At 47.4% G+C, this 15,751-nt stretch overlaps 1 protein-coding gene across 1 annotated transcript in view; it reads right to left on the bottom strand.

Annotated features, from left to right (window-relative positions):
- The window catches only part of ATP11B (ATPase, class VI, type 11B), a 134,771-nt gene that overhangs the window by 17,076 nt on the left and 101,944 nt on the right, over positions 1–15,751 (bottom strand). The window contains exons 26-28 of the mRNA XM_015421941.1: positions 14,228–14,293; positions 13,638–13,741; positions 13,226–13,391 (exon numbers count right to left, since the gene is read on the bottom strand). Coding sequence (XP_015277427.1) covers positions 13,226–13,391; positions 13,638–13,741; positions 14,228–14,293 — 336 coding nt within the window. The remainder of the gene's footprint in view (positions 1–13,225; positions 13,392–13,637; positions 13,742–14,227; positions 14,294–15,751) is intronic.

Raw genomic sequence — 15,751 nt, 5'->3', positions numbered from 1 at the left:
AAATCTCTTTCCAGCTATCGGCAGCCCTTGATTTGGAGGTGATCTTTTATTTAGTATCAAGCCAGAGTCCCGCCTGCGTTACCCAGAATGCACAATGACCGCCTCCTGGTTCTGGGGCTTTCAAGACAGACAGTTCCTGTTCACGTAGTAATATATCCAGGATGAAGCCCCTTTCTTCCCATCACTTTTCATTAATAAGAAAGATGCGTTGTACTACATACATAGAACATTTATGGAATGTACAGTCTGGCACTGGCAAATGTCCTCCCCAAGGGGTTCAAAGCTCCTTTGGAAAGGGGTTCTAGATTAGCGGTACTTTAGATGCCTTGCACATCTAAGGCCCAGTTGTAGATTCTCAGATCCCGTCACATGGCAGTTTTTCACACACAGAGAACAATGCACTTTCAATCCACGTCAAGGCACTCTGTGAATGGATTTTACGCTCTGAAATGGCAAAATCCACTTGTAGACGGCCGCTAAGTGCATTGAGAGTAGGCTGAAAACGCATTATCCAGCATTTTGTCTTGGGGAAGAGGGAACTACTTTTTTGGGAGCCTCCCACTGACAAAACTGGGCTGGGGAATGCCATAGCCTGGCTCCTCAGAAGCTGGTTACTGTTAACATCAAGACACAACACTATGTGCCAACAGACAGGCACAGTGGGATGTCTCCCCCGCCAAAAATGAGGTCTGATCCAGGAAAATAGGAGGAACCATTATGCCGTTTGCAAAAATCTAGAGCTACTGCGGAAGGGCAAAGACGTATGCACGAGTATAAACAGATCTAGGTCAGGGGTCCCCCACCTTTCTGAGCCAGGGGGCGCACTTAGAAGTCTGATCACAAAATGCCTGCTGCAGGAAGTGGAGCCATGCATAGGGAGAAAGACTGTGGATTGGGGGGCGGGGTAATTAAAGATACACTGGGAAACAGGTATTAAAACCAATTACTACTAGGACACCAGCCAGCTATATTAGACCACCTATGGAGATTGTCATCTGCACTTAATTGCACTTTAGTTATACTTGTTATATGGAATGGACTTTTAAATATTGTATATATGTTTTTTTATTTAACTTATTGTACGCCGCCTTGAGCCTGCCTAGGCAGGCAAGGCGGGATACAAATAGAAACTAATAATAATAATAATTCCATGGTGGCAGCAATGCTCCCTTCTAAGCTGTGGAATCCTGTGAGCAAAAATTCTACTTTGTGAGCTACTGGCATTAAAGTTGTGAGTGAGCGATTTGGCTGCTGCATCAGTTAGCTTGCTCTGGAGACATCCCTTCCTGAGCCAAGACAAAAAATGTGTGAGCCGGAGGCTAAAAAACTGTGAGCTGGCTCACACTAACTCGGCTTAGAGGGAACAGTGGGTGGCCGCTGCCACTGAAACAAGAGGCCTCGCTAAACCAAATATATAACCTCACAATATTGGCCTTGGCTAAGCTGCTGCCCTTGAAAAAAAGTGGGGAGAATAAAGGAAGTGAGCCATGTACGCATTTTTAACCTCTGATGCCCCTGTACAAGTTTCACATGATGACTGATCTGCAGGGAAAGCAGTTCGCATTTTGACGCTTTGTGGATCAGAAAGCACAGAACCTCCTTGGGCACTGCTTGTATGCAGGCTCATAGAAACAGCTTATATATTATATATAACATTTTAATAAGACAATACCTTTTAAAACTGGATTTGGTTTAGGCCATCTTCCCCCTGTCCCTTTAGAACCACCCCTAAGATTATTTACAGCCAAGCATAGCTGTGTGGTGGAGTTCGGGCCTCCCCCCCCCCCCCGGCTCCCTTGGCACTTGAAAGGGCGAGGGACCAGGGGAAGAGCTACATGCTACGGCATTTTAAAAACCACAGTGATGGCGGCCACCGAGTTCTTCATCACCTTCAGCTTGGCTCATGGGAAAGACCTTTAAGAAGAAGAGACTGGATTTATACCCCGCCCTTCACTACCCAAAGGTGTCTCAGAGCGGCTTACAAACTCCTTTCCCTTCCCCTCCCCACAACAGACACCCTGGGAGGTAGGTGGGGCTGAGAGAGCTCTGACAGAAACGGCTCTTTGTCAAGAACAGCTCTGACAGAACTATGGCTTGTCCAAGGTCATCCAGCAGGTGCAAGTGGAGGAGTGGGGAATCAAACGCGGTTCTCCCAGATTAGAGTCCGCGCACTTCACCACAACACCAAACTGGAGAGAGTGGTTTTCCCTCTATTTTGCCACCAAGCTGCAGCTAACTTGTGGCCGCCTGACCAGGGTTTTCAAGGCAAGAGGCATTCAGAGGAGATCTGCCGTTGCCGGCCCCTGTGTAGCAACCCAGCTGGTGTTCCTCGGTGGCCTCCCGTCCAAGTACTAACCACGGCTGAGCCCTGCTTTGCTTCTGAGATCTGACGAGATGGGCCCAGCCTGAGCTACCCACGTTAGAGCTGTTGTCCTCTTATCGCTTGGGAAAGGGGGAACTTTATTAGAAGTGGAAAATGCTTCCAACGGGTAACGGGGGACTCACCGCGTTCAGGCATCTGGAGAACATACCGGGCCAATGCCAAGCACTGGCTTTTGAGCTTTCAGCGACCTTTCTGGTGGATACAGACCTAGCCTGGCCTCCGTGGACTGCCTGACTTCATGCGCTTCTCCCACCTCCATCTCCATCGCTACCACCCAGGTCCCTGCCTAAACGTACATTTTAACTCAAGCGCTACAGCCATCATTCCAGAGAATTTGAGGAAGTTCCAGTCACCAACACTGTCTTCTCTTATGTTCTTAAGGGGCTCCACAGAGAAGGGGAAGTCGACTACCCTCACGGAAGTGCTTCTCTTGGTACACACGGCCTTGCTAGGCCTTAGGCAGGGGGTCTCGTTTTACCCTTCCCGCCTTTGGGAACCTTCCGGAAGAACAGAGCCCCATTAATAAGGGATTGCCTGAAATCTAGCACACCCGGTTTTGAGAAAACATTTGATAATATGAGATTTGATATGGAGGCCTCAGTGTAATGGAACTTGGGGTGGGGTGGGGAGATAAATTAAACCCGAGAGAATTAGTGATCTGGATTGTTAGCAAAACACAATAAAGGAGGAAAGCATGCCGACATGTCAGAGTATACCACGGTGGTGGTGGTGGTGGGGAGTGCAGGAAAGAGGAGGGCCAGAGATGGATCCGTGATGGTGGAGACAGTTGAGAGAGCCGGAGTACTACCTAGGGCGGGGGAGGGGAGCTCCCCGGCCACCTAGGGGCGGCAGTCAGCGGCGGCCTACCGCCCTCCCCTCTGGGCCCGCTGCCAGCAAACTCCTACGCTGAGCTGATGGACCCCTTGTCCTCTTCCTTCTAGAGGAGGACAGAAAGAGAAAGCGACAGACCTTTATAAAGCACCACAGATCCTCTGCTCAGACAAAGACGCCGAAATCCCGCCTTCCTACCTGGTGGTGCGCACCCACGCACGCCTGCTTACCTCGAACTGGAGGCACACCGGCCTCTGAGAAACGACTTTGGCGGAGAGATTTAAGTGGCTGGTCTGAGAATGCTGCTGATCTGGCCGGAGCCCTGAGATTTGGACTAATGGTGGTAACTGAGATCCACTCGGGCACGTTACCTGAGAGGCGGGGCCGTGCCAACCACCCCATCTTTATATACAGGAGTTGCTCAGTGCTGAGACTGCATGAATGGCAACGCGTTTAGGAGAGCACATTTTACTGGATGTGGGATACGCGTAATTGCCTGGTTTGCCTTACAGTCTGCACATCAGAGGACTATACGTAAGGATGTCCCACTAACTGATGTCTGAGGGAAGGGTGTGTGTGTGTGTGGAGGAAACAGGCCGGTTTTGAATTTGGCTGGCAGATCCTTACGCTGGCCTTCTGTGTTAACATACCCAAGGCGACTTACAAATTGTAGCAAAGCAACCATTGAACACATTGTCACAGCATGAATGATGTTTCCTTCAGAACGGCAAAAAAAATTACAGCGACTAGTATCAAATTTCTCCAAAATCTTTCCAGAACAGGTAAGTCTCCAAACAGCACTGGAAGCCCTGCAGTGTAAGTACCAGTCACATCTCCTAGGGCAGGGGTGTCGAACTCATTTGTTATGAAGGCCGGATCTGATATAAATAAGACCTTGTTGGGCCGGGGCATGTGTGTCATAACATGTAATGCCAGGTAGCGGAGATATAAAGTATATAAAGGACACACACAAAGGGTTTTTTGTACTTAAAACATGCTTAGAACATTAGCACTCTTGCAATATTTTGTTTATTTAACAGTGTCTGATAACTGACACCTCTTGCTCTGAATTATTGCATCAAAATGTCTGTGCTGTTGCAATCTTGAGTATGCTGTTTGGGTGTGTATCTGTAAGCTGCAAACCTACGATGACACAGCAGCAGCACAACTGGAAGAAGCAGCAGAAGACAGCCAGTTCCACTGCGGGCCTGATAGAAGCCCTCCAGGGGCCTGATCCAGCCCCTGGGCCGCATGTTTGACACCCTTGTCCTAGGGATTCGGTAGAAAGGACCTACTAGAGACAAGAATTTAAATGGAACCGCTCATAGTTTGGAGAAGCTTGGTGTTAAGTGGAGTGGTTCGCACCATACCTGGATTGGAAAGACCCACGTTCAAATCCCTACTCTTTGTGAGTAGCTTTTATGGCTACTTTTAAGTGCCACAGAGGTCCTTGGAGGAAGGGCAGAGTAAAAGCACCGAGCATGTTGTCTTTGGTACAGCTTTACCTACGAAATACACTATTTGACTTCACTTTGTAGGTCGCAGGTCGCCACTGAGTTTAAAGGGCTGTGATTCCCTAATAACTTGAAACAATCCGGGACTGGTTCTGCCTAGCATTTTTTAAAAAAACTGACAGTCCTTTAACCAGAGTGTTCTGTGAAACACAGCTGGATGAAGCAATACTGCCCCCTTCACCAGATGAAGAAAGCTGTACAATACTGCCCCCTTCACCAGATGAAGAAAGCTGTACAATAAACCTTAAAAGATGTTTTCTTATACTTCGTAGCCTCTCTAGGTAGGAAAAAATAATAATCACAGGAAGTACTCTTTTTGCAATCAATTGTTTTTAATATGCTTGGAGATCAGCGAGGACGAGAGTCGGAAATTCCTGGTACTGACTAATAATTCTGAAGAACCACCAAGCGTCTTTAGCTTCTGGCTCAACGCAGTGACACCGTTTCCATTCAGGAATCTACTTCCCATGAGCAGATCAAAAAAATATGCACAATAAGGCCACCTAGGGATAGGACAGAGAAGTCGAATTTTTTAAAAATGAAGATAACAGAACAAAAAAAAGTCTTTCAGTGATAGAGACCCCACAAGACTGCCTTACAAGGTCTCAGCGGTTTCATTTTTGAAAATCAGGGCGGTGGTGGTGGGCCAGAAAAGACTAGGCCAGAAAACTGTGTGTGTGTGTGTGTGTGAGAGAGAAAGGGAAGTTAAGTGAAGGCAGGAAAAATGAAGAGAAGGGTGCGGTGGAACATAGGGAAGGAAGAGAATTCTTCTCCCTTGAAAGTCTCTCGCTTGTCTTTTACTAATTTACCACGGCCAAGCTGAGAAACATTCACAATTACAAAGTGAGGAATTACTCCCCAGACTTTGAAAAATTTCATTCAGAAATGCTAAAATAACATAGTTACCTTCAAATGGTATCTGATTCAAGTGTACAATATTTTAATGATATATTTCCATAAACCCTGGCCTTCTCGAGAGTAAGTCAGAGTACATAATACTGAGCTACATGGACCGATAAGCTGAAGCAATATGCCCATATGAATGCTGCCCTAACAGAAAGATTTACAAACCTGTACTGCTACTTAATTAGCTTAAAGCCGTGACCTCGCAGCTGTTCGTAAGAACAGCATATTAACATCTGGAAAACATTAAAAGTCTACTCCCCTATCTTTCTGGTTAGACCTTCTTTCACTACTTCAGTAATACGTTGCTGAACCATCACTAAAAACGTTGGCAGCAAATGATCCAGTTTCACGTGTGCTCAAAGAATATACAGGATGCAAACTGTCAGAAACCATCATGTTATGTCACCAGGCTTCTGATCTGAGCATTTATAAGCATGCCTTGGTAAACAAACGTTTTATCGGGAAGCAACGGGAATGGAACAAGACCAGGCCGTTTGGCAAAGGCACATGGCAGTTCTTGGGTTTTACCTGTCTACACCAGTTGCTTGACTTTCTCCCACAAGGCTAAGAGTGACCGGTTAACTCTCAATACCAGCCATGGTGACTAAAGGGAACCTCCATGTTCAGAGGCACCTCTGATTCCCAGAGACGGGAGGCGACGTTGGGGAAGACCTCATCCTCTACGCCCTGCTGTTGGCCTTCCGGAGGAACTGGTTGGCCCACTGTGGGAGACAGGGTGCTGGACGAAATGAACCACCGGTCTGATCCAGCAGGGCTCTTCTTCTGTTCGCAATATTCACTGTTACTGGTTACTGTCTTAAGAATCCTGAGCTTAAAAAAAAGGGTCTTGGCCTCCAAAATTCTCAGGAGCTTAAAAAAAAAGGCTGCACATTCAACAAGCCAGCCTGGGAGCCAAAATGCTCAAACTCTTTCCAAGCATCATTTTAATGCTCCAAGATAATGACAGCCGCTGTTGGCACATACATATTTCTGATTGGATGGTATTCAACAGGCCAGAGAGACCAGGGCATCTGAAGATCCATATTTCTTAGAGTGTGAAGGGTATGTTTAACATACAGCAAAGGCTGTGGTTTGTACAGATCATCTGAACTAGACACCACTCCAGATTCTTCTCATATACGAGCTTAAAGTCATAAAACCTGCCCTGGGAATAAATGACTGGATGGGAGGGATACAAATTTGTGAACAATTCGGGACTACGGACTTTTTAAGACATGAGATAAGAGGTTCCAGTTGGGTGTCAGGCCCTTAATCTGGCTTTCCGAATTGTGTAAAGGGTCACCCACACATATTCTCCATTCACATCCCTGGGGAACGTCATCTGTTGACTTCAAGCGCATTACACGACATGTAGGCATTTGGGCAACCCAAGGACACCATTCCCATCCACCCCGATTGTTAACGACCCAACCGTGACAACGAGCATTGCAAATATACAACCACACAAAACATACGTAGGACATATGCAAATGCGGTAAGGCTCGCTCCCTTCGCCCCCCCCCCCACAAAAAAGCCACAATCAAAATTAGCGAAAGGCAGAAGTAATCGACCCAGAGCGGCTTCCTCTGATGCGGCGGCTGCCGTCCAACATGCAGAAAGCCCCGCTAATGCCATGGATAGTTAAGTTAAGCAGAAGCGCTGGGAACATGCTTGTGCGTTTTAGTGGTTTTTACCTAACAGGAACGGGGAGTAAACGTGGATCCTGGACATGGATCCCCATGCTGGGAATCTTTCTCCCCGCCCCTGCCCCATTAGCACTATCCCAAAAAATTTACACGCATGCTATGCGGGGCCTGCAGACACAGAGCAAAACTGGAAGGGGGAGGGGGTTGCGGGATGAGGGGGAGGGGATCTGTCAGGAAAGTAACATGTTGCACTGCTGCTACTGCCCTTACATCCACACTAACGCACATGCCTTCTCCTCCTCCTCTCTTCTCTCTCTCTCGGAGTTGGGTTAGCTGACCTTGAGCATGCATAGAAAGGTTGACGTGAGGATCTGCCCCCTCCTACTCTACCTAATTCTGCTCAGCTGACTCGTTGCCCTGGACAAGGGCTGCAGTGCGATGCATTCGTCACTTAAAGCCACTCGGCTGGAGTACATCTACAAGTGGACAAAAGGGATGGAACACACACAGGTCAGTGAGAAGTCATTTCTTTTCTTTTCTTTTTTTTAAAGGCAAGACACAGGATCTTTTACAGACATTGTTCGCAACGGCTAGGACGAAAAAACCACCCCTCACAGGTAGTACAGAGCCACTGGTTTGTGAACACGCTGAGGGGGCAGGGTCGGGCATGTGCATTTGACTCCCCAGACACCCTGCTCTGAAAAGAGAGCAAAGTTTCTAGCCAACATGGGTCGGGGGCTGGTAAAACTCAATTAACGGGAAGAATCCAGATGGGACTTGCCAAGGGGATAGGGAGAGGCTGGCTGCCACTTTGCCCAGTCCCTTTTCCCCACGATATGCCTGGCCTATCTTTAACTCTTTTCTTTTTCTACCTGTCCCATTATATTTTGCAAAACAAAAGAGTATCCACCCCTGCAGAGGTGGTCACGTTCACAGTTCCAGCTTACGTTCACAGTGACCCACTTCTCACAAGCTGCTGCTCCACCCTCGCTTTTCCCTTTCCCCTGATTACATTAGTCAATTTCCCACTAGAGATGTGAAGGCCCGGGGAAAAAAAGGAAAAATTCGGGGGGAAACCAGTTTTTCCCCTGAAACCATCCCCCCCCCCGAAAAATTGGAAAAATTGAAAAAAGAAAAGAAAGAAAAAATTGATTATGGAACATTTTATTTTAACATTATGAATAAAATATTTTAAGACAAGAGGTGTTCAAATATTTTCCAGATCATTTCTAAAAAATATGTATGGTATCAGATTGATCTAATTTCTGTGCACTGAGGACAAGCAAGTCCTAGGTTACAAACTGAACTCTCCAATGCAAGAACAAGATGCATTTCTTCCTTTTGATTGTCACAAGAAAAGAAAAAGGTTTCAGTTTTGTTCTTGCATGTGGGTGGGTATTCTGTTTGTAATAATTCTTTGGATACACTGTATTTTTAATATGCTAGTTGAGATAATTTCATGCCAAGTAAAAATGTCCATAGTCATATTTTATGTTCCTAAAGTAACAGAATGACTTTCAATCTGGAAAAGAAAAAAGAAGTGCTAATGTAGCATTTTTTCCTGAAAATTTCCATAAACCCAGGTTTTTTTCCTGAGCTTCAAAATTTCCGGAATTTTACATCTCTATTTTCCACTACTTGCTGCGTGGCTGCATTTTGCCCCGCAGCTTTGCCTGATTTTCCCCGCATCTACTTGATCCTGTTTTCGAAGATTGAGTAAATCCGGGGAAAATTGGGTGAAGTTGCGGGGCAAAATGTGGCTGCGCAGCAAGTAGTGGGAAATCAGTCTAACAAATTAAGCATCTCCATCAGTCATGGAGAACCTGGGGCAGATTTGTAGAATGTGACCTTCTAAGCCACAGTCATTTTAAAAACTGTGTTGAAAACCAGTGTCCTTGCGCATAGGAGACTAATACAAGCTATAGGAGACTAATACAAGCTAATGCTATCCATGGTATTCAACTCGAGCCCAGCCTCAAGCACCACCAGGCAGTGCTGCGGGGGGGGGGGGGGGGGGGGGGAAAATAACCAGAAATACCACAAACTTAATATGCATCCCTTCTACAATACTAATATCTTGTGTGACCTTAATTGAAACCTTCACAAAAACTAGCATTTTTATCATGCGATTACTGGTCATTTCTTCCCACGGGAAAGCACTAGCCAACAGCAAGCTATTCCTTGGCAAGACTGAAGTCCAATTAGAATTGATGCTTTGCCGCCCGTTGGAACAAGGAATGAACATGTCATGGACACACAAGACATGACGAGAGAGCAGGGAAACGGGGCTTTCGGGAAACATCTGGAGCACACCCTTAACAGCGGACTTGCCAACCTTGGGGGGAAAAGTGACGTATTCCACCCAGTGATGATAATGGGTTGAATCCCAGTTCTGTTCTGCAAAATGGTGGCACTCACCACTTGATTCCAACCCACCAAGTGGCTTCAGTATTTACAACAATCCGTGTTTATACCTGTATGATAAACCAAGGTAAGTGAAATGACTTACCTCCAAGCAATAACTCTTGATGAGAACTGTAATTGCTATTAACAAAGAAACGGCTATAACAAAGACTACTCCACATTTCCCTTTGGCAAGACCAACCAACTTTTATTGTGCCAAACTACTGTACCATCGTGGCAGTTATGGGGAGTGTCTGCTCACACAGCTGTTTACACGTCAATCCAGAACAGGCAAGATTTTGTTTTTCACCTGGAAATAAAAAAATGAGCTCTGGGCTGAGGAAAGCTTTTTGCCACCATAAAGACCGGTTTAGACGGAGGAAGACCGACATGGCGGGATCTGCCTCTCTGTGGCTCAGGAGCCAAACCAGTAGGAAAGACCCCCCCAGCTGGCCTTCCAAGAGAGAGATGATTGGGGATTTCATTCTCATGGCCTTTCGTCAGACTTTCAGAACTTCCCACTAAAAGAAAGCGTGATTTGTAAGCGAAATGGTGGCTTATTAAATCTTAGTCTTTACTAGCTCGACATTATTATTTCAGATTTTTTTTAAAAAACCATAGTGTGCGATTGATGGAACAGCCTCTCTCTACAAGAATTCCAAGCAAATATATATTTGATCGTATGTGCTCTTAAAATTGCAGGCGTATTAAGGTAAACAAAAACCTGCATCTGGGCTGCATTGCTTCAGAATACCGGTGGGTGGGTCAGTGACATGATGGAGCATTTCATACACACACACAAAAAGAAATCCCTCCACGTAGAGACAGAGATGGCAGGGAGGGGTGTTCCAAGCCTCGCTTCCCCCAAAACAATGCCAGTTTTCTACATGGCAGGGAACTGTTTCGATTGGGAAACCTTCAGTCAAGAAAAAGAAGAGTTGGTTTTTATACCCCGCTTTTCTCTACCTTTTAAGGCGTCCCAAAGCGGCTTGTGATCGCCTGCTCTTCCTCTGTCCGCAACAGGCACCCTTGTGAAGTAGGTGGGGCTGAGAGAGCTCAGAGAGGACTGGGACTGACCCAAGGTCACCCAGCGGGCTTCCCGTGGAGGAAGAGTGGGGAATCAAATCCGGTTCCCTAGATTAGAGTCTGCCGGTCTTAACCGCTGCGCCAGGCTGGATCTAGGGAATCCCCACTCCCGGCCTGGCCTGTCAGTCCGCCATCTCAAGGGTAACTAGGCGGTACGCTGTGGTCAAAGCTGCCATTATCGTGTCCGTCACCTTGAGCTAGAAAGGTAGCACACACAAAAGTATCATGTGGATTTGAAGGATGGGAGTGAGCCATTCACATCGTGGTGGGGGGTGGGGGGGGGAAGTGCCTTCAAGTCCCAGCTGACTTATGAGAACCTTCTATGGGGTTTTCAAAACGAGAGTTATTCAGAGGTGGCTTGCCCTTACTCGCTTCAGCAGAGCAACCCTGGACATTCTTGGTGGCCTCCCAGGCCATTAAAGCTCCCTGTTCCTTAAGAAAAGTGTAATGGGTATTCAACCTTTAGGGTGTTGCCAACAAGGGCAGAGGATTAAATGCAAATTCTGAACAGCTCCTGGAAAACCGAGAGGCACTACGGCATTCCGAACGCAGGATAGCTCTTCAACGACAGGGGTACAAAAACAGCCTTCTCCATTTCCACGGGGCCCCTGACACGGTGAAGCAGCTCCCCCACGGACACGCCTACCTGCAGCAGAGCTTCTGAAAGACCAAGGGGAGGGGCCCCCAAGCAGACTGCCGGGAAGAGAGTGCTGAAGTTAGTGAAGAAGAAGTAGGGATGATTCGAGTGCTGATGGGTTAAATCCGATGCCAGAAGAACGGCCAAACTTGGCAAGAGCTTTCTTATGCCGTTCACTCCATGGAAGAACCAACTACCAGAAGAGAAAGAAGAAAACAGCTCTCCGCCTCACCTCCTCGCGCTGACTGCCTGCCTGGGGGGAAACGGCTTCTACCGCGCTCCTTTCCACTGGGGATTTATGCCCCGGCATATATTACTGTCTGAAGGAAACTGTTCACAGGTGCACACAATGCACGAGAGCATGTGCATCCCCCCGAACATGTGTATGTAGCAGAGACAGACCTGCAGGCCAGTTTTAACACTGCTGACTCCGATGAAGACACAGGAGAAACGCCTTGGGGGGGGGGGGCTGTGTTTTCAGAACTGTGCTGCGATGCTTAATGCCCGGATGCTGTGACCCACAGCGCCAGCCGGCTGCCCTCTGTAGCCGGAGCATCACGATTCAGAGTGCAGGCCGGCCAAAGGAGCCCAGCTCTGATTGGCAACGCTGGCGACCAGCCCGACCTTCAACAAAGCAAGCCTGGCCGCCTCCCCGAGTCACTGCCGTACAGGTGCTAGAAACCATTACAAAATTCACCATTTTTAGCCGATGAGGATCAGAAAGGAAGCCGGTGTCGTAAGAAATGATTCAGGCCACCCAGAAATGCCAGTTAGGGGTCCTCTCCCCCCCCCTTAACCGATTCCGGACAGATCCCGGACTGCTCGGGGTGTGGCCTGACCCTCCTTTCCCAATCAGTGTTCCCGGGAACTCTCCCCCACCAAGGCAAGCTTTTGGAAAGATGAACGGGGGCAAGAAAGATGAACAGGGAGATTAGGTCGTGCCAGGAACTGAAACCCTGTGGGCAACCGGGGAGGCCACAGGAAAAGAGCTTGCTCCTAGGTGCTGCGGCGAAGATGCCCTACAGCTAGGCCGCCCAGGGCAGGGCTGAGAGAGCTCTTGAGAGAAACTGCTCTTTTCCCAAGAACAGCTCTTATCAGAGCTACGGCTTGCCCAAGGTCATCCAGCCAGGTGCAAGTGGAGGAGTGGGGAATCAAACCCGGTTCTCCCAGGTTAGAGTCCACACACTTAACCACTACACCAAAATGGCCTCTACACAGTGACGCACTAGGAATTTCCCTCAGTCTCTATGGTTAAGTCCACAGAGACCAGGGGAGGCACTGCCCCCCAGGCACTGCCCCCCCCAAATCGCTGGGCATTTGCCAAGACAGTGTCGGGAGCCCTAACTGCAGCATCCAAGGCCTTACCCGGCAGGCCCATCCCAGATAGAAGCCGGCCTGGTCACCATGAACAGCAAGTGGTGGTACAGCCACAGCGAGCTCTGTACATTCGAGTCGTTGGCGGCTAATGGCTGTGCCATAAAAATTCACAGGGACTCAATTACAAAAAAAAAAAAAAAAGATTTATTTTTTGGCTCTGAAACTTCCATCTTTTGGCAACATGAACGCCTTCACGTACACACCGACATAGTCAAGAGGCAGAGAAACTGCCATTCCTCATTTTTTTTTTAAAGCCTGCCATGTAAAAAAAATATACACATTCAGCATTTCTGTTTTTATATACCTGAACACCCTTCTCGGTAGCTTAAGCAACATGATTTCAAACCGAATTCCAACGCAGGCCGGAAATCTAGCAAACCTCTGGGGTCCTCTCTACTGAAGCCGCTGCACGTTAGATGTATCGCATGTAAGATCGCATTACCTGGGCCTTTTCTGTACACGTGGGCTGCAGGTGTCTGTACAGCACTTTTTTCACAACGTCGAGGAACAGACATGCGACCACGATGATGATTATGGCAAACCAGGCGGAGCCGCTGGACAGCAGCTGGACGAAGACAAAGTACATGTTTTGGGTGTGCAAAAACGGCCTGGAAAGGAGAAGAACGAGGAAATGTCAACAAACAGCAGTAATTACCTATTGTAGATTTTCCGGGCTGTCTGGCCTTGGCCTTGGCATTGTAGGACCTGACATTTCGCCAGTAGCTGTGACTGGCATCCTCAGAGGTATCACACAGAAAGACGGAGTACCTTGACACAGAGAGTACTCTGTGCTCATAACAAGTATGGTCACCATATATAATTATACTCTGTGCTCATATAAAGAAGATGCATACCATATAATTCCCCCGTAGAACAAGGAGAATACAAAGTAAAACGCAATGGAGCCCCAGGTAACAAAATGATTGATCCAAGTCCAGAAATGAGTCTCTAAAGCCATCTAAAAAACAGACATAAGAATGAGAAATTCTGTTAGTGCAGCCAAGATTTAATTAGCATAAATGATTTTTCAATACTGAAGAAGAGGAGACTGGATTTATACCCCGTTCTTCACTCGGAGTCTCAGAGTGGCTTACAAACTCCTTTCCCTTCCCCTCTCCTCAACAGACACCCTGTGGGGCTGAGAGAGCTCTGACAGAAACTGCCCTTTTCAAGGACAGCTCTGACAGAACTGTGGTTTGCCCAAGGTCATCCAGCTGCAAGTGGAGGAGGGGGGAATCAAACCCGGTTCTCCCAGATTAGAGTCCATGCTTCCCTGGAGCCACTAGGCCTCCCTAGAGCCTGTAGGCTGCACTACTATAGGCCTAGGATCATGACGATGTTGCAGACCCCTGCATTAAGGCTTCATTTTCTGGTTACTGTAGTTAATGACAATACAGAAAACAATGACATGCAGCACAGAAGGGAAACAACAGTTCGGCCATACCTTCATCGTAACAGTTATCACCATAACTGTGAATACCAGAGTACCAAACGTCCACTTTCCAAACATCTAAGGGAGAGCAGGAAAAACAATAACGCGGTTAAACTGGTAGAGAAAAGAGTGTTTTATAGCTAAGGCAGCTAAGCTATTGCGGCTATACTAATGAAGCTAGTTCTACTGGAAGCTCAGGATTGTGGTCTGCTGCCGTTATTAAAGCAAGAAGGGGGGATGCAGCAGGCAAAACAGGGAGAAACAAATGCCATCCGGTAGGAGTCAGAGAACTTGACATCCCAAACGGACCAGGCAATCTTCCTCCACGGTTGAATACGCAAAACCACAGATTCACAGGAACAGGTTTAAAAATCCCAATGGAAATAAGATTCTAGGGAAATGTTATTCAACAGCTATTTATGCACAAATAGGCAGCTAATGAAGACTACCAGAAATACTCTACTGCAGCGAGAAAAGCAATTAGCCTCTAATTACAGGTTGCTGTAGTTTTCTTTCAATGCAGCATCGTGTGTGGGCTTGGATTTCACAAGCACCCAGGCCCCAAATTCAAAAATAAATGGTGGATTTATTGTTTTGGAATGTTTCAAGTAGCACCGTTACAAGGCTTGCTAAAACTGTGCATATCCCCCCACCCAGAAAAATAGCGGAGTGTACGAAGGCAGTCCAGAGGCATCTGGATTCCTGCTAAAATAAACTAAACCTGGACTAAATCTGAAAAAGCGTGCATGCGCATGAAAGCTCATACCAAGAATTAAACTACCGTGTTTCCCCGAAAAATAAGGCACTGTCTTATATTTATTTTTTCTCAAGAGGACACACTAGGGCTTATACCACAAATGCATAGAAATCCTGCTAGGGCTTATTTTGGGGGTAGGTCTTATTTTCGGGGAAACAGGGTATGTTGGTCTTAAAGGTGCCACTATACCCAAACCTTTGCTCTCTTTGCTGCCCACCTGAACCCAAAGCTGTTCAAGCGTGTTAGTTGGACACCGTTTGCCACCTTTCATGAAATTGCTGAGCGGTCGGGTTAGAATGGATAAAATGAAGTACTTCTTCACCCAAAGAGTGATTAACACTTGGAATTCACTGCCACAGGAAGTGGTGGCGGCTACAAGCATGGACGGCTTCAAAAGGGAATTAGATAAGCATGTGGAGCAGAGGTCCATCAGTGGCTATTAGCCACAAGGTATAGATAGGGGCTCTGGGGCAAGTGATGCTCTGTCTTCTTGGTGCCTGGGGGGGGGGGCAACAGTGGGAGGGCTTCTAATGTCCTGGCCCCACTGGTGGACCTCCTGATGGCACCTGGTATTTCTGGCCACTGTGTGACACAGAGTGTTGGACTGGATGGGCCTTTGGCCTGATCCAACATTGGCATCTTTTATGTTCTTATGTTAAGCAAGTAGTTTCCATTTTTGCTGAATCCGGGATATTTCCCCCGATGCTCTGCCACCTCACTATGCTGACTCCCCCCCCCCCCCAACAGGGGCTTCCGACAAAAACACAATTGAAGAGATC

The sequence above is a fragment of the Gekko japonicus genome, unplaced genomic scaffold, assembly GCF_001447785.1.
Source record: "Gekko japonicus isolate JY-2015 unplaced genomic scaffold, Gekko_japonicus_V1.1 scaffold842, whole genome shotgun sequence".
Classification (NCBI taxonomy): Eukaryota; Metazoa; Chordata; class Lepidosauria; order Squamata; family Gekkonidae; genus Gekko; species Gekko japonicus.
The sequence above is the reverse complement of the archived record's forward strand: the minus strand, read 5'-3'. Positions and strand labels throughout refer to the sequence as shown.